Genomic DNA, 25,013 nt, shown 5'->3' with positions numbered 1-25,013 from the left:
ATTTAGATCATAGCATTTCTAAACCTAACACGAATACTGTACTTTTTCTCTTATTATTTTTACAATTTCAAATTACAACACAATAACAAAACAGGATATCACACTTATATTTTCTCTGAAGAAACTTAAAATGACGACTTTTTATTTTAATAAAAAATAAATAATAATAACTATACGTTCTGTCATGTACTGTCTTTGGTATGATGTCAAACTCCCACCAATCCTGTCCTAGAGACCCACAGCTTCCGGTGATACAAAAAAAAGAAGAAGCCAGAGTATCTTCAGCCAGTCACCTATCTTGATGCTGTTGTTTATTCTCCGGATCGCGTAAACTTTGTGAAGTGAAGGCCCTTCACCGAAAGGATCCGCGAGGCAAAGAGAGGAACACAGCTGTGACAGAAATGTCTGGTTTTGGGAACAAGTTTAGTTCGTACTCGATGACACAGCTCAACGAATTGCTTGAAGATGATGACAAACTCAACAGCATTGTCCAAGAAATGGAAGAGGTAAGCCACAAAACAATATTACTATATCGCTTGGGTTTTTTGCTGCATTGTTTCAATGCCAATCCCTTTGTTTAGCGTTCGCCAGCTTGTAGGGTAGGCAACGAAGCCTCAAGGGAAAGTTAAGAATTTGCGGAACAATGGCATACTTCCCAATATATATTTATATTTTACCTCTTATGTGCGGGGAGGTAGAGTAACTTATTTCGATGTCAGGTGTGTTACGCTCTTTTGCGACCTTTTTAGAACGTTGCTTTCTTACTCGAAGTAACCTTCCTGGAACTCGAGACGTCGAAGCACTGTTGCAAGAATCGAAGCACTGTTGCAGTTTGCCATTTTACAGCGTAACAAGTAAAAACACTCGCAGTGATTGACAGTACAAGAAACATGACAACACTGTTGTAGTTAAAATGGGCAGAATCCTTCCCATATTTGTCTTGGTAGTAGATTCATATTGATCAACATGTAATGAAATTAGTAAAAATACGTACTTCCTCTCTGGGGAGGGAGTCCGGTATTGTGGTTGGTGAGTGACAAAGCAAAATACTGTACGCTATGTTGCCAAGCTGCAGAAATGACATGACATACAGTTCAGCTGGTCAGAAAGGATCTGTTTGGGAAACGTCAATTGCAAGACCCAATAGGGCAGGCATTCAAACTTATTTCTGTTTGAATTGGTGCAATGCCTCGAAGTCATGGTCTTGCGCCCGATCTAAAACAAATAACATTTTCACTTGTATAACCAGCATCCTTTTTAGCCCAGGGGAACCCTGCCCTGAACCCAGTTTGTTAGTAAATAAATGCATATGACCACAATTGGCCATTTTGTAAGGACACTGATGACAACAAGCATGGCGTTGTCAGCTGCTGAATGGACTTAGTTGCAAACTGTGCCATGGCATTCTGCTCAGCTAAACAGAATAACTTTCAGTACATTGTTAGATTATATTGAATGTAAACCACTCCATGGCTTAATACTGATGATTGCTTAAGTTTTCAGAGTCCTCCTTTGTCAGGACTTCTAGTATCACACAAAAAACAATAACCTAGCTGTCCCACTGTATGTGAGGGTGAACTTACTTGGTTCCTAGACATGAATTCCATAGAATCCTCCTTTCCTACAGATGGATCTAGGCCTTTGTAATCTGTAAGGTCTTTAACTGACATTGTAAAATAATCAATGAAACCAGCAAACATTGATTTGCTTGTCTCAATGTGCTATCATCAGAGATCAGCTTTTTATAGTCCAAGTTCCTTTTCTATTACTCCCTCTATCTGTTTCTAGCTGACCATGGTTTCCTTTTACTCCGTATGATGCAGCAACAGTTTGTGGCAATGGAGTCGAATGCCGATAGGGCTATATATCACAGAGCTAATGCTGTAGGTTACCAACCATGGACCTTCAGCTATGTCATTACAGGTTACAGAGGGTTGTGTATTGACCTGTCATTGGAGGGAATTAGTCATAGTCTGTGTACCAAATGGCACCCTATTCCCTATACTTCTTTTGACCAGGGACCTGGTCAAAAGTAGTGCTGCTCTATGTAGGGAATAGGGTGCCATTTGGTACACAGTGAGATAAGTGAGAAGTGCTCCTAATGACTGGAAAAGGCAGTTCTGACTAACTCAGGACACACCTCATTGAGTAAGTTGGGAAGTTCTGCACCTTTATCATATGATGTGTGTGTGTGTATATTGTAAGGGGACAAAGGCGAAGCTGATGGCTTCATAGCTCTGAACATGTGAATGTAATCTGAGCAGGTACAGTAAGTAAGTACACTGTGTACTGCTCCAGGAATGAGAATTCATTGAATGCATACCCGTAAGTATAGACACGTGTACACTTCCGGGTAGCTAACACATTTGGAAACGCCCTCGCCGGCCCAGTAATTGTGTGCAAATGGGGTTACATTTAAATTTGGTCTGTTCTTGTTATTTGAGTTGAAGAATAATCTCAGTCTGAATCTACACGAGTCTCCTCTGTTTGGTTTACCTTGGTTTTGTATCATAGGCTACACACTGACTGTTTTATATTTGTCTGACAGCCTGACATCAATCAACATTTACATTTTAACAATTTAGCAAACACTCTTATCCAGAGAGACTTACAGTAGTGAGTGCATACATTTTCATACACATTGACATAAAATTATATTTGTCACATGCTTTGTAAACAACCGGTGTAGACTAACTTGTGCCCTACCAGTAGATATAAACCTACTGTTCTAAGTTAACTCTGTGGATTATTATTTTACTGCGCTCTCTAATAGTGTGTGTGTGTGTGCACGTTAGTCAGGGACAGACGGGGACTATAGCTGCCAGACTGGCTTTGGTTTGATCAGGCAGCAGAAACTGCACACTATTTTCAACCCAACACATCCAGCTAAGAATAGGATATCAAGCAAGGAAAGTTCCCTTTGAACAAATGTTACAGGGAGGATCTGGATGCCAGGGTGCTGGGTGACCTAGTTGTCTATCACCACATGGTGTATCTTATGATTAACTTAACATGTGAAATGTACAATTCTAAGTGAATTTGAGTTTAAGCTGATTGTGTACAGTCATTCAGCCTCTCTATGTGAATTCCTTCCATGATCAGTGTCTCAGTAGGCAAAGCCTCTTTCTCAGTAGAGCTGTAGAGAAGAGCCACATTGTCACCATTTTGATGTGATTGTTGTTAGAGACCTGTGTAAGTAAAATAACATAATCACAGGTGTAAGGCAGTATCAGTCAGTGAATAAGAGACTGTGATATGTAACTAGACCTATACCAGTGTCGTGTCTTTACTATCATTAAATTGACTTACAGTTTTTTTATCAAAGATTCTCTGTAATTAGTGTTATGCGATCAACTGATTAATCACGTAACGGTAATTAACTAGGAAGTCAGGGCACCAAGGAAATAACTTCTCAGATATTTTAATTGATCAATTAGTCTTCGACTTAATGAATTATTTACTTTACCTCACGTTAGTCTCATTCCAAATGTTGTAAATTGTTGGTTATCTGCACGAACCCAGTCTTTACTATGAGTCATCCATACGTCAATTGTCTTAAATCATTTATTTATTCCTGAGTAATTCACAGAAATGCATAAACAAACAGTAAATATGGTTACAAGAAATGTTAGGAGAATGTGCCCTAGTGGGCTAAACCGGCATGGTGGCTTGTTAGACAAAAGGGAAGTGGGGTCGACTAAAGTCACTACAGAGTGATAATTCTAACAATTGAAATGCTAATCCTTTGCACATGAACACTCACTCATTCGGGAACAATTGCAATCAGTATATATATATATATATATATATTTACACTCAGTGTGTCGTCTTGATCGCTGGTGAAAAGTTTGTTTCTGTTGGAGAGTTTTGTTCTCTGTCTTTGTTAGAGGGGATAGTTCAGAGTGACATTCATTCATTTGTTATAGAATGGATGTTTCGTTGGTTGTTGTTCTTCGCGTTCAATGATACCGAATTCCTAGCTGCAGACTAGTAATTAATATCAAAGACTTGTTCTTATTCTGTCAGTATCGATAATCTTAAGGGTTTAACCACGTGGTATGGTTAAAAGATTCAGCAATGGTCTACAACCTTTGTCCCCTCCTAATGGAGAAAAACATGGTCTGGTGATAATTTCTCAGTTGGGTTTTATTCGGAATTGCAGAAAGGGGCTGTCCCAGGACGCCTGACCCTAACTGGGCTCAGGGGCGGTCTTCTGATTTAGTTAACTCCAATTCCCTTTTTAAGTTTTCCTTCATTAAACAGTCCAAAATCACATTGTAAAATAGTGTAAACAGTATCATACTCACTCATTCATCTTATACAACAATTAGATGTAAACCTCATATCTGAGGCTATTATATAAACAGCGATATGGTAATGTGGCCACACTGTCTCCCATGAGCTTCCCCAAGTTGTAACAAACGCACCAGTTCGTAGCTGGATTCTTCACCGATCTTTTATACTTTCTCCGGAACATGAAATTTGTTCGTACCTCAAGTTCTGTGAGGTGGAAGGAATTCCTTGGTTCTCTATGAAAATGTACTCTCTCTATACTGTGTGTCCATGAGGAGATCCTCAGGAATTTACAACATCTCTCTGGCCACAGCAGCCTAGTTGAAGGAGGAAAGGGGGAGGCAGGGAGAGGGGGATGGGCTCGCCGCCCCAAAGAGGCAACGTCATGACACCAGGCCTGACATTGAGACATGTCCTCTTTATCTCGCTCCCTGTTTGGCTAGACAGGGCTCTGCAATCCTCTATTGGACCAACAGGGCTCCAGATGAACATTTCCCCCTACTAACTTTTTCAGTTGGTGATGACCAGGTCATGATTAGGTGGAACCCCCCCCTCCCCCTCAAAAAATGTGTGCAGCATCACACAATACATTTGAGGCATCATCTTATAAGTTATTATAATGTCATTCACAATGTTTTATTAAGAAGTGACAGACTATTGAGATGCTATTTAATAAATATGTTCTATCATGTCCAAACAGGAATTCATGATTCAAGATATTTAGATATGCAATCTAATCCAGTGATTTTGGTCCATTCTTGGTCCAGTCCATTCCATTTTGATTTTGGGTTAACAAATAGGCCAAAATAGGACTACAACATTTCTGTTTTTTTAGTTCAATAGAGATGAATTGCCTTCATCTTTATCTGCACTAATATTATACAGTGGGGGAAAAAAGTATTTACTCAGCCACCAATTGTGCAAGTTCTCCCACTTAAAAAGATGAGAGGACTGTAATTTTCATCATAGGTACACTTCAACTATGACAGACAAAATGAAAAAAAAAAAAAAAACAGAAAATCACATTGTAGGATTTTTAATGATTTTATTTGCAAATTATGGTGGAAAATAAGTATTTGGTCAATAACAAAAGTTTATCTCAATACTTTGTTATATACCCTTTGTTGGCAATGACGGAGGTCAAACGTTTTCTGTAAGTCTTCACAAGGTTTTCACACACTGTTGCTGGTATTTTGGCCCATTGCTCCATGCAGATATCCTCTAGAGCATTGATGTTTTGGGGCTGTTGCTGGGCAACACAGACTTTCAACTCCCTCCAAAGATTTTCTATGGGATTGAGATCTGGAGACTGGCTAGGCCCCTCCGGGACCTTGAAATGCTTCCTACGAAGCCACTCCTTTGTTGCCCGGCGGTGTGTTTGGGATCATTGTCATGCTGAAAGACCCAGCCACGTTTTATCTTCAATGCCCTTGCTGATGGAAGGAGGTTTTCACTCAAAATCTCACGATACATGGCCCCATTCATTCTTTCCTTTACATGGATCAGTCGTCCTGGTCCCTTTGCAGAAAAACAGCCCCAAAGCATGATGTTTCCACCCCCATGCTTCACATTAGGTATGGTGTTCTTTGGATGCAACTCAGCATTCTTTGTCCTCCAAACACGACGAGTTGAGTTTTTACCAAAAAGTTATATTTTGGTGTCATATGGTCTGATGAAATTCTCTCAACCTTCTTCTGGATCATCCAAATGCTCTCCAGCAAACTTCAGACGGGCCTCGACATGTACTGGCTTAAGCAGGGAGACACGTCTGGCACTGCAGGATTTGAGTCCCTGGCTGCGTAGTGTGTTACTGATGGTAGGCTTTGTGACTTTGGTCCCAGCTCTCTGCAGGTCATTCACTAGGTCCCCCCGTGTGGTTCTGGGATTTTTGCTCACCGTTCTTGTCATCATTTTGACCCCACGGGGTGAGATCTTGCGTGGAGCCCCAGATCGAGGGAGATTATCAGTGGTCTTGTATGTCTTCCATTTCCTAATAATTGCTCCCACAGTTGATTTCTTCAAACCAAGCTGCTTACTTATTGCAGATTCAGTCTTCCCAGCCTGGTGCAGGTCTACAATTTTGTTTCTGGTGTCCCTTGACAGCTCTTTGGTCTTGGCCATAGTGGAGTGTGACTGTTTGAGGTTGTGGACAGGTGTATTTTTATACTGATAACAAGTACAAACAGGTGCCATTAATACAGGTAACGAGTGGAGGACAGAGGAGCCTCTTAAAGAAGAAGTTGCATGTCTGTGAGAGCCAGAAATCTTGCTTGTTTTTAGGTGACCAAATACTTATTTTCCACCATAATTTGCAAATAAATAAATAGAAAATCCTACAATGTGATTTTCTGGATTTTTTTTTCTTCTCATTTTGTCTGTCATAGTTGAAGTGTACCTATGATGAAAATGTACAGGCCTCTCATCTTTTTAAGTGGGAGAACTTGCACAATTGGTGGCTGACTAAATACTTTTTTGCCCCATTGTATGCATCTCTAATGTGGTCATGCATTGGTAGTAGGTTAGGAAGTGCAGCTCATTGTCCACTTCATTTTGTGGGCACAGAGGCAGACCTGGCTCTGTAGAGAAGACGGGCACCCCCATGCTTCACAGTAGGTATGGTGTTCTTTGGATGCAACTCAGCATTCTTTGTCCTCCAAACACGACGAGTTGAGTTTTTACCAAAAAGTTATATTTTGGTTTCATCTGACCATATGACCTTCTTCTGGATCATCCAAATGCTCTCAAGCAAACTTCAGACGGGCCTGGACATGTACTGGCTTAAGCAGGGGGACACGTCTGGCACTGCAGAATTTGAGTCCCTGGCGGCTGACAGCTCTTTGGTCTTGGCCATAGTGGAGTTTGGAGTGTGACTGTTTGAGTAAACTGTTTGTTTACTTTTTTCCCCCACTGTATATAGGCCTAATTCAATTCGGTAATTCACCATATGAGGAAGTGGAAACTCAAAACATATTAGCTAGATCGTAACTCTAATGATAAAATGAATAGCCTTGTCAAACCAAAGTCCTTTGAAAATGAATTTCCTATCAATTTTAATCTCTTTCTAGAAAAACATAATTTGCTGGTGAAACTATGTTAATTTCACAGGTAATTTTCATGGGTCAAAATCACATTTCATTAGGAATTCAAGTCCACCATTTTTTTTTTTACTTTTAGGGATATGATACCACAAAGGTAGGATTAAACAGACAATTTCAACCATTTAATCCTAAAAGTACCCACGAACAACTCAATCATTAGTAAGTAAACATCCATGATCATAGTCTTTTTCACAAATGTTGATTTCCAAATATGTGTTTTATTCCTCTAAATAAATCTAACAGTTAACTTTTTTGATGTTGTTAGAAGAAAGAAAAAGGAATTGACTTGGGTAAAGTATTCTAGATAAACCATCAGTCTTGCACAAAAGAACACAACTCAATTTTGAGTCATCATGTTGCAGCCACTGACTTAAAGAATCTCTCATGGAATGAATTATACTATCAATGTTGAAAGATTCTCTGAAACATTTTTTGTGATAAAAATTCCTTAATATTTAACTTTGCCTCCCTACCTGTTAAAAACAATGTTGACTTGAGTCACAGCAGTGAATTGGCATGATATCACATTTGTTAAGGTTGAGTCAACCCAGAGGCCATAGAACATTTCTTGATTCTGTCAATAGCCAAGGGAGTAAAAGGGCAATATCATCTGTAAATTGACTGATATTTATATCTTTACCAAAAATACGGATCCTTTTTTAAATTCTCAGATTTGTTAGATACTAATCCCTTTTCAATTCTCAGTAAGTTATTGGCTACAATAAATAAATAAGAGTGGAGATTGGACAACCCTGCCTAGAGAAATGAGGGGATGTTCCATTACTCATAGCCACCGAACTGCTAGTATCATGTCTATCGACATTTTTGGCCTGATATTAGAAGGTTCTTGCTTTCGTTCTACAAAGAGGGTATTGCTAATCCTATCTTACCTCCTCCTTTGAGACTGGGACTATTAGTTTTTATGCCCAAACTAAAGAAGTACTCTCTTTACTTGGACAATTGGAGACCAATCACATTATTGGCAACTGACTGCTAATAGGCTGAAAAAGGGCCTTGATGATATCAGTGAAACTCAACCTTCATTAAAGGAAGGAGTATTCATAACCATATACTATTGATATTTTAGATTCTAGTGAGTTAATAGATGGCTTTATATTGTGTTTAGATTATCAATTTTTTTTACACTTTAGAGCATAACATTTTTATTTAGAACTAACTCCCCGAACTTTTGGGTTCGGGGAGAATTTCTGTGAAGTGATAAAGGGCTGTTGTTACATCATCTTTATCTGTGGTATTGTGGCCATATACCACACCACCTCTGGCCGTAAAGTTAACACCTACTGCTAGTAGCCATGTATTAATCTAACAGAAAATGTAAAAAAAAAAATAATTTTTACAATGGCTTTGTGCACTTGCAATGTGACTAGATGGTCACAGTCTGGAGCCCTGACTGAGCTCCAGAGGAGGCTCCAAATGAAAGCCTCTGTTTGTGTGTGATACTTCCTCTGGCCTTCTGTGCTCTGTGGCTCTATGTGTTTATCAAGCATCAGACTAGGATTAGGTGTTCCCTGTCCATAAAATCATATTAATTATGATCTAAAAGGCTGAACTGATCCTAGATCAGCACCCCTACCTACTCTGAGCCACTTGATACAGATACGGCCGCTGTACTCAATCCCCACACAGCTAAAAGCCTCTGCCTTCAGCATAATAACGTCATATGGCATCTAAAATAGGAAGACAATGAATATGGTGAGCAGCATATTTTTTGGGTTGGTTTGACAGAACAAGCCTGCAGTCATGGATGCTATTTAGGGCTGTTTTTTTTTCTCCAGTGCACTGTGTTGGAGTGGCTTATTGAGACACGGTTCTGAGAAGTTAGTTAGTTGGTTGTTTGGTCAGGTCACGGCAGTACAGTGTGTGAAGCACAGTGGTTATGAATGCACTTAGCCTCTGGCCTTGTCTGAAATGTTGTTTTCTCTCTGTCACCATCCATACCCATCCACTCACAGCCCAAGTCCACACTTCTGGCTGGCTTCTGTCATTCCATGACAAGATCATTTGTTTTGGAAGAGGTGTTCTACTGCCTATTAGGCTAGTTAATTCATTTTCAAAGCTGGGCCACATGATGCTGTTCACGCCCAAGCTACTTGCTTTTTCTGTCTATGTAGCTTGATGAGACTGACCCGAGTCATGTGGTAAAATGACTCGAGTCATTGCAATTAGTTCTGTTCGTTTTCGCTTAGCATTCAGCTAACAGCATCTGTAATTTTGCTGTAAGTTTGTGCAAATTTAGTTAGAATTATGGTAATAGAAGCCCCAGAGGGCATTTTTACTTTCTCATACTTTCTCATTCAAGGGTTTTTCTTAATTTGTTTTATTTTCTACATTGTAGAATTATAGTGAAGACCACAAAACTATGAAAAAACATATGGAATTGTGTAGTAACCAATAAAGTGTTAAACAAATCAAAATTTATTTTAGATTCTTCAAAGTAGCCACGCTTTGCCTTGATGCCAGCTTTGCACACTCTTGGCATTCTCTCAACCAGCTTCATGAGAAATGCTTTTCCAACAGTCTTGAAGGAGGTCCCACATATGCTGAGCACTTGTTGGCTGCGTTTCCTTCACTCCGCGCTCCAACTCATCCCAAACCATCTCAATTTGGTTGAGGTTGGGTGATTGTGGAGGCCAGGTCATCTGATGCAGCACTCCATCACTCTCCTTGGTCAAATAGCTCTTACACAGGCTGGAGGTGTGTTTTGGGTCACTGTCCTGTTGAAAAACAAATGATAGTCCCACTAAGTGCAAACCAGATGGGATGGTGTATCGCTGCACAATGCTGTGATAGCCGTGCTGCTTGAGTGTAGCTTGAATTCTAAATACCGATAGTGTCACAAGCAAAGCACCATAACACATCCTCCTCCATGCTTCACGGTGGGAACCAAAGATGCGACGATTTTCCATTCACCTACTCTGCTTCTCACCAAGACACGGCGGTCGGAACCAGAAATCTCACATTTGGACTCATCAGACCAAAGGACAGATTTCCACCAGTCTAATGTCCATTGCTCGTGTTTCTTGGCCCAAGCAAGTCTTTTCTTCTTATTGGTGTCCTTTGGTAGTGGTTTCTTTGCAACAATTCGACCAAGAATGCCCGATTTACGCATTCTCCTTTGAACAGTTGCTCACCGTTCTTGTGATCATGTTGATGTCTGTTACTTTAAATCTGTGAAGCATTTATTTGGACTTCAATCTAAGGTGCAGTTAACTCTAATGAACTTATCCTCTGCAGCAGAGGTAGCTGTGGGTCTTCCTTTCCTGTGGCGGTCCTCATGAGAGCCAGTTTCCTCATAGCGCTTAATGGTTTTTGCAACTGCACTTGGAGAAACTTGAAAAGTTCTTGAAATTTTCCGTGTTGACTGACCTTCATGTCTTGAAGTAATGGTTGACTGTCGTTTGTCTTTGCTATTTTGAGCATTTTCTAGCAATAATATGAACTTGGTCTTTTACCAAATAGGGCTATCTTCTGTATACCACCCCTACCTTGTCACAACACAACTGATTGGCTCAAACATATTAAGAAGGTAAGCAATTCCACAAATTAACTTATAACAAGGCACACCTGTTAATTGAAATGCATTCCATTGTGACTACCTCATGAAGTTGGTTGAGTGAATGCCCGGAATTTGCAAAGCTGTCATCAATGCAAAGGGTGGCTACTTTGAAGAATCTCAAATATAAAATATATTTAGATTTGTTTAGCACTATTTTGATTACTAGATGATTCCATGTGTTATTTCATAGTTTTGATGTGTTCACAATTATTTTACAATGTAAAAAAAATAAGTAGGTGTGTCCAAACTTTTGACTGGTACTGTACATAGACACACTGGCTTTACTCAAACCAGTGGCATGTCTTTAGTAAAAATGTAAAAAGTAAGGGGTCTAAATGGCTGCCCTGGGGAATCCCTGAATCAACCAGGATTAGTTTGGAGAGGCTTCTATTAAAGAACACCCCCTGTGTTCTATTATACAGGTAACTATTTGTCCACAGTATAGCAGGGGGTGTAAAGCAATAACCCACGTTTTTCCAGCAGAAAACTATGATCGATAATGTCAAAAGCTGCACGGAAGTCTAACAAAACAGCCCCACAATCTTTTTATCATCAATTTCTCTCATCCAATCATCAGTCATTTGTGTAAGTGCTGTGCATCTTGAATGTCCTTCCCTATAAGCGTGCTGAAAGACTTGTCAGTTTCTTTACTGTAAAATAGCATTGTATTTGGTGAAACACAATTATTTTACTAAGGGTTGGCAACAAGGTTAATTGGTTGGCTGTTTGAGCCAGTAAATGGGGCTTTATTTTTCTTAGGTAGCGGACTTTTGCTTCCCTCCAGGCCTGAGTGCACACACTTTCTAGTAGGCTTAATTTGAAGATATGGCAAATAGGTGTGCAATATCGTCCTCTATTATCTTCAGTAATTTTTCATCCAAGTTGTCAGACCCCGGTTGGTTTTCATTGTTGATAGACAACAACAAAGAATTTCACCCTCACTTTACAGAATTCTAAATTACAATGCTTGTCTTTCATCATTTGATCAGTTAGACTTGGATGTGTAGTGTCTGCGTTTGTTGCTTGTATGTTATGCATATGTTTTCATTGGCAAGATTAGCAAACAATCATTAAAGTAATTAGCGATATCAGTGGGTTTTGTGATGAAGGCGCTGAGTTTTATTTAGGTCCTCCAGAGCTTTTTACTCATTCTTTTATATAATTTGTCGTTGTTTCATAGTATAGTTTCTTCTTTGTTTTATTCAGTTTAGTCACATGATTTCTCTATTTGCATTTCATTTGACAATCTGTTGTGCTGCCAGACTTATTTGCCATTCCTTTTGCCTCATCCATCTCAACCATACATTTTTTTTTAATTCCTCATCAATCCACTGTGATTTAACAGTTTTTAGTTATTTTCTTAATGGATGCATGCTTATTAGTAACTGGAATTAGCCATTTCATAAACGTGTCAAGTGCAGCATCTGGTTGCTCCTCATTACACACCACAGACCAACAAATTATTTACATTAACAACATAGGAATCACTACAAAATGTCTTGTGTGACTATAATTAGGCCCAGCCTTTTTGGAACTTTGGTTTTCCTAGATATGGCTACTATATTGTGAAAACAACTTCTGATGGATCTGTATATTGCTTTCAAGCAAATTTCTGCAGCAGTCGTAAAGATGTGATCAATACACGTTAGATTATTTAAATCCTGTGCTGTTTGTTACTATCCTGGTAGCTTGACTGATATCCTGAACCATGTTACAGGCACTGATTACAGTTTGAAGCTTTTTCTTGAGTGGGAAGCTTGATGAAAGCCAGTCGGTATTTAATTCACCCAGAAAATATACCTCTGTTGATATCACACATTATCAAGCATTTCACACACGTTTTCCAGATACTGACTAGCACTTGGTGGTCTATAGCAGCTTCCCACAAAAATGGGCTTTAGGTGAGGCAGATGAACCTGTAGCCATATTACTTCAACAGTATTTAAAATTACATCCTCTCTAAGCTTTACAGGAATGTGGTTCTGAATATAAACATCAACATCTCCAATGGCATTTGTCTTTTCTGTAGGTTTTATAACCATGTATTGTTGAAGGTATTATTTTAGTTTCAGTCAGAATTTGAATATTATCGGTTACTACCAAGTTAGTTATTTCCTGAATCTTGTTTCTTAACCTACATATGTTAATGTGGGCTATTTTTAGCTCTTTACTGGGATGCTTGATTGTTTGCATTGCTTTACTGGGAAGCTTAGCAGAAGTATACATGCTCATGTTATTTTTGTTATTGCAAGGTGGGCTGCACACTTCCTACTAGAATACACTGCCTCAGTGCTAACAATCTAACTCTGGCACCTGATTACTGCAAACAATAGCTGTAGGATCAGCAGAGGCATTCAGGGCAGTTAGAGGAACATACAATAGGTTACTTATATTGTGTCTACCAACGCCCCTGGTATAATGTACTTTGCTGCTGCTCCAATTTCAACTGTTCTGCCTTATTATTATTTGACCATGCTGGTTATTTATGAACATTTGAACATCTTGGCCATGTTCTGTTATAATCTCAACCTGGCGCAGCCAGAAGAGGACTGGCCACCCCACATAGCCTGGTTCCTCTCTAGGTTTCTTCCTAGGTTTTGGCCTTTCTAGGGAATTTTTCCTAGCCACCGTGCTTCTACACCTGCATTGCTTGCTGTTTGGGGTTTTAAGCTGGGTTTCTGTACAGCACTTTGAGATAGCAGCTGATGTACGAAGGGCTATATAAATAAATTTGATTAGTAGCATTATTTATTTTATTTGTTTATATATTTTTAAAATTGGACCACTTTTTCTCCCCAATTTCGTGGTATCCAATTGTTTAGTAGCTACTATCTTCTCTCATCGCTACAATTCCCATATGGGCTCGGGAGAGACGAAGGTTGAAAGTCATGCGTCCTCCGATACACAACCCAACCATGCCGCACTGCTTCTTAACGCAGCGCCATCCAACCCGGAAGCCAGCGGAGGAAACACCGTGCACCTGGCAACCTTGGTTAGCGCGCACTGCGCCCGGCCCGCCACAGGAGTCGCTGGTGCGCGATGAGACATTTCCCTACCGGCCAAACCCTCCCTAACCCGGACGACGCTAGGCCAATTGTGCGTCGCCCCACGGACCTCCCGGTCACGACCGGGTACGACAGAGCCTGGGCGCGAACAGAGTCTCTGGTGGCGCAGCTGGCGCTGTAGTACAGCGTCCTTAACCACTGCGCCACCCGGAGGCCCCTGTAGTAGCATTATGACAACTCATCGACACAATGGTAGGGACTGAGCTGTGCTTGGGTCACTGATAAGTCATTGTCTCAATGCAGCCTTATAATGCTATGAAAGGATCCAGGAACCCAAATTATGCTGGTGGATCCCATCCTCCTTATAAAATGTGTTTTGTTTCCAAAAGGTATCGAAATTGTCAACAAAAAATACACCCATTGCGCTGCAGTAACATGTAAACATCTTAATCGGCGTTCCAGTGGTGTATTTGATCAGCGCATGTGCTTGCACTCCTTATGTGAGTGTAGTTCAGAAAAACAGAATATGCTTACTTAGAAGTAGTTTTCACATACAAACTTTATACTGTATATCCGAACTCAGAATCAAGTATGCTTCCCAAAAATAACATGGTCACTGTGGTAAAATGTTTATTTTGATTGCCGATTTTCTGATGTCCATGTAAACAGGATTATTAGGGAAATCTTTCTTCTTGCAAACTGTTTAATCTATTGTATTTATCTGACTATCCACAATAATCGCATTATTGTATTCATATCATACTCAATGTCTGTGTGATCCTTTGTATGTTGTAGATGCAGGAGGTGCAACAGACCAAGGAGATGATCCTGGCCAGTAACCGGAGCCTGGCAGAGCAGAACCTTCAACTGCAGCCCAGACTGAATCACCAGAAGAGCCAGCTCACCAAGTGCTACAGCTCCCTACAGGAGAGCTTCGAGGCCTACCAGGTTCACAAATCCAAACTAGGTAATATATGTTAAACTAGGTAATAGACGCTACAGAAACAAGAGTAGGGTTCCTGCCCTATTGGCCATTCTGGCTCAGACGAGGCTTTCTTACTGTTTGAATTTTATATATTTGAATTTGAAATGCATTACTGTTGACATGAATAGGTTGATATGATAAACAACTTTTATTTTGGATGACATGGTTTGTGTGATGGCTTGACGGTTTGAAGAAGTTCAATGCTATTACCCGGATTGCCAAATTGACAACTCACTTTGAGCTTTTGAACATTGTAATTTACTGTCATGGCGGGTAGTTTGTGAGTTTGCATAATATTTTCCTCTTGTTTGTTCTTCCATTGGATTATGACACACAGACCTGACCAGTTTCTCCAGCTTTTCCCATCAGAAGGCCCATATAGTGGCCCTAACCCAGTTTAATTTTCCTTCCCGCAGTAGCTAATCTCTGCCAGTATTGAGCAGGATCCAGCATTGAATTGAGGGAGGGGGGACACAATAGCCTATAATGACAAAGTCAAAACATGTTTTCTAGAATGTTTTGCAATTGTATAAAAAATGAAATACAGGAATATCTCTGACATAAGTGTTCACACCTCTGAGTCAGTACTTTGTAGAAGCACCTTTGGCGGCGATTACAGCTTTGAGTCGTCTTGTGTATGACTATCAGCTTTGCACATCTGGATTTGAGGATTTTCTCCCATTCCTCCTTGTTAGATGAGGAGCAGCGGTGAACAGCAATCATGACGTCTTTCCTCAGATTTTCAATGGGATTCAAGTCTGGGCTTTGGCCGTGCCACATTTTTGTTCTGAAGCCATTCCAGCATTGCTTTGACTGTATGCTTGGGGTCATTGTCCTGTTAGACTGGGGCGACACTATATACATTCCAAGGTCATTTGCACTCTGAAGCAGGTTCTCTTCAAGGATTTGTCTGTATTTGACTCCATTCAATGTTCCCTCGATCCATACCAGTCCCTGCCACAGAAAAGCATCTGCATAGCATGATGCTGCCACCACCATGCTTCACAGTAGACCGGTGATGAGCTGTGCCTGGTTTTCTCCAGACATAGTGTGTTGCAATTCAGGCCAAATAATCAAATCAAATCAAATTGATTTATATAGCCCTTCGTACATCAGCTGATATCTCAAAGTGCTGTACAGAAACCCAGCCTAAAACCCCAAACAGCAAGCAATGCAGGTGTAGATGCACGATGGTTTGGAAAAACTCCCTAGAAAGGCCAAAACCTAGGAAGGAACCTAGAGAGGAACCAGGCTATGTGGGGTGGCCAGTCCTCTTCTGGCTGTGCCAGGTGGAGATTATAACAGAACATTGCCAAGATGTTCAAATGTTCATAAATGACCAGCATGGTATAATAATAATAATAAGGTAGAACAGTTGAAACTGGAGCAGCAGCACGGCCAGGTGGACTGGGGACAGCAAGGAGTCATCATGTCAGGTAGTCCTGGGGCATGGTCCTAGGGCTCAGGTCCTCCGAGAGAGGGAAGGAGAGAATTAGAGAACGCACACTTAGATTCACACAGGACACCGAATTGGACAGGAGAAGTACTCCAGATATAACAAACTGACCCCAGCCCCCGACACATAAACTACTGCAGCATAAATACTGGAGGCTGAGACAGGAGGGGTCAGGAGTCACATGTTTGTCTCGTTGACTACAGATTCTTTTGCCTTATGCTCTGTCTTTCATGTGCATTTTTGCAAACCCCCATTGTGCTGTCATGCTTCCATCTGGCTATTCCATAAAGCCCAGATTGGTGACGTGCTATAGAGACTGTTGTCCTTCTGGGGGATGTGAGTACGTAGACCCATGAGCCACTGCGGATCCCATGAGGAGTTCTGTTTTTTTGTGGCCCCCACCACCATCAAAGTTGCCCATCCCTGATCTAGGAGGTCGATGAACACTTCATGGTATAGTTTCTGCTCTGACATGTAGTTTCAACTGTGGAACCTTTTATTTAGACAGGTGTTTCTTTCTAAATCATGTCCAAACAATTGACTTGGCCACAGGTGGACTCAACGTTGTAGGGACATCTCAAGGATGATCAAAGGAAATTGGATGCACCTGATCTCAATTTGAAGTGTCATAGTGAACGGGTGTGAATGCTTATGCAAATTAGATATTTCTGTATTTAATTTTTAAGGTCCAGGCAAGTTTTGTAGGAAAATGGCTTAACTTATTGCAATTCTACACATTTTTAAATGGGTCAGAGAGAAAAATGTGCAATTCCAATAGCTAATCTCATGCTATTTGACATATTTTGCAATGAGGCTGAGAGAAAATGTTGCAGTTTTAAAGTTAATTTCCTGTAATTCTTAACATTTTGTGTTACATTTGACGTGTTCATATGCTATCTGGGGGCCCCCCGAGCTTTAGGGGATCCCCCCCTGTCTTGCGGGGCCTGTGGAGTTGCATCCTACGCCACTGAATAAATTGACTGCTGATATTTATGACCTGGTATGACGCGAAGGTTGCCAGGCAGCCCCCTCCAAACAGCATGCCAACATTTCACTTCAGTCTTTGTTGTGGTGGATGGAGCACTCACTGATAAAGTTAGTTTGTCTTTGTATTCTCCTCTCGTCACAAGAGCAGTGATTTGGCCCTCCTCAATGCATAGGCTGCCATTTACCCTGCAGCTGAACAGGCTTTCTGTCTCTGCCTCCTTTTGTACACAGTAGATGGTATTGTGCTTTTACATTGACATTTTAGTAATTTAGCAGACACTCATATCCAGAGCGACGTTGTGCATTCATCTTAAGATGGCTAGGTGGGTCAACCAAGTATCACAGTCCTAGTACGTACATATCCAGAGCGACGTAGTGCATTCATCTTAAGATGGCTAGGTGGGTCAACCAAGTATCACAGTCCTAGTACGTACATATCCAGAGCGACGTAGTGCATTCATCTTAAGATGGCTAGGTGGGTCAACCAATTATCACAGTCCTAGTACGTACATTTTTCCTCAATAAAGTAGCTATCAGTAAAGTCAGAGCTAGAAATTAAAGTGTGTGTGTGTTAGTTCACAAAATACACATTATTTTTTGGTGTGAGAGGGGGTGCTGTTGGATTATTTAAGATACTCTTTGAAGAGGTAGGGTTTCAGATTTTTTTCGGAGGATGGGCAAGGACTCTGCTGTCCTAGCTTCAGGGGGAAGTTGGTTCCACCATTGAGGTGCCAGGACAGCGAAGAGCTTGGACTGGGCTGAGTGGAAGCTGCACCCATAAGGGTGGAAGGGCCAAGAGACCAGAGGTGGCAGAACGGAGGTTGGAGTGTAGGGTTTGAGCATAGCCTGAGAGTAGGGAGGGGCAGTTCCTCTTGCTGTTCCGTAGGTAAGTACCATGGTCTTGTAGTGGATACGAACTTCGACTGGAAGCCAGTGGAGGGTGCGGAGGTACGGGGTGACATGAGAGAACTTGGGAAGGTTGCAGGGGTTTGATGGCACAAGCAGGGAGCCCAGCCAACAACAAGTTGCAGTAGTCTAGACGGGAGATGACAATGCCTGGACTTATATTCCCATGCTCTACTTGTGTGGCTGTTCTATCATGGAAGGCCTCGCCACTTGCCATTTGTTTGTTGATGGCGAGAGGGCTTTTGTCAAATGTAGGATACCGGTTTCCCTGTGTGCTGGCTATCCTAGTTGTAGATTTGCTGTAAGCAGCAGCCGTAGTGCATCTGCATGGGAAGGACAGAGCAGGGTTGTGTCCCAAACAGGCACCTTATTTTTGCTCTATATAGTGGATAGGGTGCCATTTGGGAGACAGCCCACAGCGCTGGGAGCAACTGAACTCAGCCATGTGACCCAGATGAAAAGCATGGTCTTACGGCAGAATCAACCCAGTATGGCATGTGTTTCCTTCACATACAGTGACTCCCTCCATCCTCCACCATAGCAACTGCAACAGGGGTGCTTCAGAACATCCTTGAGGGTGGCAGTGAGTGGGGACCAGGGTGGCAGGACAGACTGTGCCCCCCCTGCCCCTTAGTACAACAGCGGGCAAAAAAAGGGAGGAAGGGAGGAAAAGAGCGAGAGGAAGAGAGGCCAAAAACTCCCCCTTCACTGTCAGTTGAGGCTGGTCTGTATCCATTACTAAATGGCAGTCTCATGATCCCTGGTCCAAACTGTATGTGTGTTCCACTGGTCTGTCAGAGGTGGAGAATCATTCCATTGTGTGGAGAAGTGCTGATGCTTGTGTGTGTCTGTCTCATTAGAGTGGAGAGGGGATGAGAGAGTCATTTGGCTGGGCCAGAGGAAGAGCTTCTATCCTCCTAACACTTCACTCTGCAACTCACACCTACAGTATGCTTGGATTTGGTTCTAATAGACTATACTTGGAACAGGTCTAGTTCACAAATAAATCAAATGATCTCAGTCATGTCAATTGGACCGATGACCACTTCCCCTCCCCGTCCTCTCTGTTTAAATGTTGTTTTCCTGTGATATTAGACGGACAGTAGTTCTCTCTGTCATTGTGGTAATTCACTGTGAGTGGGTGCACTCCGTTGGCTGGGGCAGCTGTGAAACGCCTTGCATCACGCCCGGGGAGGCTGGTGAAATGAAGCCAGTTTTATCTGGCACTGCGCATGGAGGTGGAGGGGGCCAGGCCTTTGTCTAGGCTTTACAGTGTTTTCTCCATCTTTCCTTTTCTAAATGTCTCTGTCTTTCTTGCTGGAGCTCCCTGATGTATAGCTCAGATCTGTCTTATTCTGTCAAATGGGTTTGGGTTTAAAATGGGTTTACACACGTATTACAATACTTTACAATACTTATTTTGTTATTACACAAACATTGTAATAACAGATATGATTTTTTTAAATTATGCATACAAATTTTTCCAACCACTCATGCTCTCGTCTTCTAGGCTACATGAGTTATGTCTTTCTGTAAGGTGTGATTTGTCCAGTGTTGGTGAAATGTGGGTGAGTTGGCATTGGCACCACACTAGTGGTTAGGGATCATAAACCTAGAGTTTTGCTGTGTAATCTGGTTGCTTTGGTGTTAGGTCCTGCATGTAATTCCAGCAGCTCCAGCTGGTATTGTCTTTCAGTCAGCAGACTGACTCAACACAGGAACCAGGCTGGCCTCTCATTCAGCTTCCTTGGAGACTGTCTGACTGGGCCAAATAGCACCCCATACTCACAAAGGGCTCTGGTCAAAAGTAGTGCACTGTTTATGGAGTAGGGTGCATTTACAGACGCGGGCCCCAATCTATTTCAGTTCACCACTCATTATGAAAGACAGTCTCTTTGCTCAGAGTGGTTCTATCCTGACAACTCGTAATGAGGCCTTGGTTTTGGTGTCAGAGGTTGTTGTAGAGAATGAGTGACGGCTGGATATGGAGCGCTGTGTGTGTGTTTCCCTGCTCACTGGTTGAATACTCCCTTATACTTCTGTAGCAGTCATCATGTGACTCTCATGTTATTGAGGCCTACTCATTATTTTCAGCAGTATTGTCAACAGTCGTGTGACTGAGGCGACTATTTGAGATTAATTCTAGTTGCTGTCGTAAAACAAAATTTCAACTTTTGTCTTGTCCTTTCCGTTCTCCTCTGTTCAGACCACATATTTCCAAGTGTTGTCACTGTGACATGATGAATTCTAGCTACATTCAAAAACAAAATTGTAACTGTTTTATTTTTTTCTCTTCTGTTCACAGACCACAGCTCTGGGAACAGTTCATTGGACACATTTCTTGCTCTATTGCAGGCAGAGGGAGCCAAGATTGAAGAGGAGACAGAGGTAAGCAGCATTACAACCTCTCTCTGTCAAAGGATGGCCTAATGTGTCCTGCGGCATCAGTTTAAACACTGTGTCCTGCCGTTCCTGTTTTTATTTCCGCTGTGGCCCAGAGGCCCTATCCATTTATGGTTTGTTAATCTGACATTATGGTCCTGATAGTTTGTTCTTTAGTTTTGTTACTGTCGAATCCTCACATCTATTCATCACATTGTTTATACTTTATTATTATTATTTTTTCCATAAAAGGTTTGCATGGAATCTCCAGACTGCTTTCTTGGAATGTTTTTTAAACAGTCCCTCTTTTCTAAACAGAACATGGCGGACTCCTTCTTGGATGGGGACGTCACCCTGGATGCCTTCATGGACTCGTACCAGAGCAACAGGAAGCTGGCCCACCTGAGGAGGGTGAAGATTGACAAGCTGCAGGAGATGGTGCTGAAGGGTGGACGGCTGCCTCGGGTCCCAGTCTCCTGCTCCCATCCTCAGGAGGTCTCAGCCAGGTCAGCCCCCCTCTACACAGAGGCCAACAACCACAACCCCTTTCCAGTGCCTCAGCCCAGGAGAGCCCCCCCTCCCCCTCCAGCCCAACAACCCCCAGCTGTAGCCCCCCAGCCTGCTGTCTTTTCTTACCCTGCCACCCCATACCCCCCTATCCCCCCCAGGGCGGGCCACCCTTTGCTCAGTGTCAAGTCTGGGTACCAGCACCCTTTTGTGTCTCAGTACCCCCCTGCCCTGCCTCAGAGGCCTCCCCCTCGCATGGCTCCACTGTCTGGCTTCATGATTCAGTAGTGAAGGGGCCACAGTACAGGTGCATTACAGTACATGCAGTGGACTTGCACTGCAGCCTCGCTGGAACTATGAATACGGTGCAACGTATCACAAAGGGGGTTGATTGACTTGCCAAGGCTGGTCTGCGCGTCCAACTGAAGAAGAAAAAAACAATCTATACAACATCGGGATTGAATTTGCACTCTTACCAGAATCAGAACTCCATTGCTACAACACCCCAGAAAGGACTTGACCTACCAGTCTGTCTATGTCTGCATAGCTAAATCCCTCAGCGACAGGGCTTTAGATGTAGTCTAAAGTGAAATAAATGTCCATGTATGGTTCACTGGTCTCAGTAGCCTGGACTGGCCATCACCCCAGTTAAATGAGCTCTAGGTTTTCACCACTTTGTCCCAGTCAGACAGTCCATGCCCCTCAGTAATGTCCTCAGTCGTCCCTTTTCTCCTGACGGTGCCTCGTCTGAGGTATCTAAAGGGAAGGGGGACTATAGCCCTTCATCGCTGTTTCTCATCTGAGCTACTGTGTCATTTGAATTGGTTGTTTTTATGTTGCGTTACCAGAGACTGTTCACGGAAGATATTGGCAAACCATATGCAAAACGAACAGAGACCTTACTGTGCTGTTTTTAAAACTTATTTCCCAGGTATATCTGCACAAACCTGTATCCATTATATTCTGACTTGCTGACTTATTTCCATAGGGTACTTAGAAATGTTGAGACTTCTTCTTAAATTAATTAATATATATTTAGAGTACTAATGTCTTGCTGGATGCTTATTTTTGCCAGGAAGGAGTGGACAGACATTTTTACAGAAATTGTGAGGTGGGTGCATCTCTTTTCCAGCACAGGGATTTGTCAAAGGATTGCATGGATCGCATGCTCAATCCAATAGGGAGGTCAGTTGGTCTCTGTCGCTCAGGGCAGATATGTGCAAACATGCACTGATAAGGGTGGGTGGGGCTCTTGTCACAAACACACTGAAACCTGGGCCTCTTGCTCTGGCCTACTGAAGGATCTGTCCATGGCCATATAATACATTTTCCTTAACTATATTTTAGTCACTTATCTAATAAGCATATTTTATGCTCGAAAGTTGAGACATTTGTTTGCCTTTTACCTTTTTTTGTCTTATCCTTCATCACTCCTTTCATCATTGAATTAACTTTTTATCTTGATTTTACTTGGGTACATGGTCTAAAGCTTATCATTCTTGATGTTTTAAGTCATTGCCGTTGAAACAAGATTTAGTCTATATATCTTAATCTGTGATATAACCATATAGTCCATGTAAAATCAAGCATATAACTGAGCCAGTCATCCACAGTTGTGTGAGCAGTAGCACCCTCTGTATGTAGACAATGTTTGTGTTGGGCTCTAAAGATTTGATTCGGATCATATTGACTGAACACCAAAGATTCCATCTCAATGTCTCTGAAGTTGTTTATAGAGTAACCGTTGTGTAAAAGTACTATTTTCATACCTTCCTGCATATCCATTTGTTCGGTTTATACCCATATGGCAGTAGTTTGAAGTGTGCACATTTTAATGTTTGTAGCCTATTGTTTCTTCACACCAGACACCATATTCAGGAAATGGAGTCTGGATCAAACATAATTTAGTACCCATCTAAAATGTCTCTTGCACCATTTTTATTACAAATACTTATCTTGAAGGAGTCACATCCTAAAACAGTGGTGGTTGGTTACCTTGTCCTATATGCTGCAGTTGTGCACTGTTAAAGAGCCACTGAGTGCCTACACTGGACTGATTATGGAGAATCATACTGCTCTGTACTCGATCTGTGAACACTGACCATGATTGACTGCTCTGCTGCTCTGGATCCCCCTAGCCTAAGAACGTACATGTATAGTATGTTCCTAGCCCTTTGCTAACCCTACCATCAATGTTTTACTTCCCCTTGGCTGTGCCCCAGTTCAGTTCTCCAACTAATGTGGTTATGCATGCCTGGGGGCAAGAAAGGCTTGATTCTGTCTGTCAGGATTCAACTCTCCTAACTGGTGCTATGGGGCTGGTGCCACCGCTTCAGTTTGCTTCTGAATTTGTGCTTGAGAGGTATGTATTCAGGGACTGTGCCTAATGCTTGTGTGGTACTTGTACAGCTTCTTTATACCATCAATAGAAGGTGGTTTGCTTGCCCTGAGGTGGGTGACCACTATTTCTGTTCTTATGCATATCTATGTTTCACCAACACAATGGGACTCCTAGAGTTTTTTTTTTTTTTTTTTAAATGTGTCTAGTAACAAACAAATGCATGTTTTTGATAAATGGTCCACAATCGGAGCAATAAGTTTGCTTGTGATTTATTATATACCCATTTGGTTTGATGAACTTGCATTTCTAACTTAAACTGTTAAACTCTGAAATTAATAATTGATTTCCTCTGCTGTAGTTAGCGGTTTGTCTGTAACTGGCATAATTCAGCTGTTTGGGCTGCTTTAAAATAGACATTTGTAGTACTCATTTTCATACATTGTTTGCTATGTTATGCAATGTAATGTTGTAGGTCTTTTAGATTTTCAGATTGTAGAGGTGGTTGGTGGAATTATAAAACTATTTTTAAGGATGGTGAATCAATCGTATTTTTATTTTATTTTAAATGTATTTGTTGTCTCTTGAGTTTCATCACACCAAATCACAAAGCTTGATCTGTAAGTGTTAATGTAGGTTGTTAGGGAGTAGAGCTGGTACAGTTGGCCATTTCAACTTCATTCAGAATACTTAGGTTATATTCCAAAATGTGAGGTTAACAATGACATCTGAGCTTGGAATGAAATGTCAATGGAGTTGATCTCCCTCTACGGCCTAGGCCTCACAGTCCTATTCCTTTTATAGGGCTCTAAATTTGACCAGGACTCATAAGGCTCTGTTTACAAGTAGTGCACTATGTAGGAAATAGGGTACCATTAGGAACACATCCTCGCTTACCTACTGTCTCACTTAATATATTTCGCTGTGAAGATGTATACATTGTCACATCTTGATTATGTTAAATGTTATAATAAACATTGGAGTTAAATTACTTTTTTATTTTTATGAATCCTAATTACAATACAAGAGCCACTCTTGATGGTAAATTCAAGCTGCGGGGTATATTGAAACAAGACTGCCATCTAGTGTTTATTTACTGACATTGCCATGAAGTATAAATACTATATGATGTTCCTTGGACAACAGGGGAGAGTCTCAATTGCATCCTCTCACGTCCTCTCTCGATTCCTTCTCAAAACCCATTGGAGGAGGTCAGAGAGGCGGGACCTCTGGATGAGAAAGCCAATGGGTTTTGAGAATGAGACGGAAGCACAGAGCATGTAATTAAGATTCTCCCTGTGTGTGTGTGTGTGTATGATGTCTCTGGGAGAATATTTAGCTATGGTCTAAAAATGAACATATTCAGACTTTTCCTAATCTAAACAGAAATCTGAAGTGTATGGATAATGATATGACATGTTGGCTGCCTGGTAGGTGTGTCCAATAGGTGTGCATTCAATACAAAAAAATGTTAACAAT

General features: G+C 41.5%; 1 protein-coding gene across 1 annotated transcript; it reads left to right on the top strand.

Moving 5' to 3' along the window:
• The first annotated feature begins 243 nt into the window (after nucleotides 1–243).
• LOC135513890 (vacuolar protein sorting-associated protein 37B-like) lies at nucleotides 244–24,076 on the top strand. The gene is made up of 4 exons (XM_064936886.1): nucleotides 244–506; nucleotides 14,769–14,940; nucleotides 20,613–20,695; nucleotides 21,008–24,076. The coding sequence occupies exons 1-4, from the start codon at nucleotides 402–404 to the stop codon at nucleotides 21,482–21,484; spliced, it is 837 nt and encodes a 278-aa protein (XP_064792958.1). The 5' UTR covers nucleotides 244–401; the 3' UTR covers nucleotides 21,485–24,076.
• Nucleotides 24,077–25,013: the final 937 nt, after the last annotated feature.

Source organism: Oncorhynchus masou, chromosome 25 (genome assembly GCF_036934945.1).
Source record: "Oncorhynchus masou masou isolate Uvic2021 chromosome 25, UVic_Omas_1.1, whole genome shotgun sequence".
Classification (NCBI taxonomy): Eukaryota; Metazoa; Chordata; class Actinopteri; order Salmoniformes; family Salmonidae; genus Oncorhynchus; species Oncorhynchus masou.
Note: the sequence above shows the minus strand (reverse complement) of the source record. Positions and strands in the feature narration are given on the sequence as shown.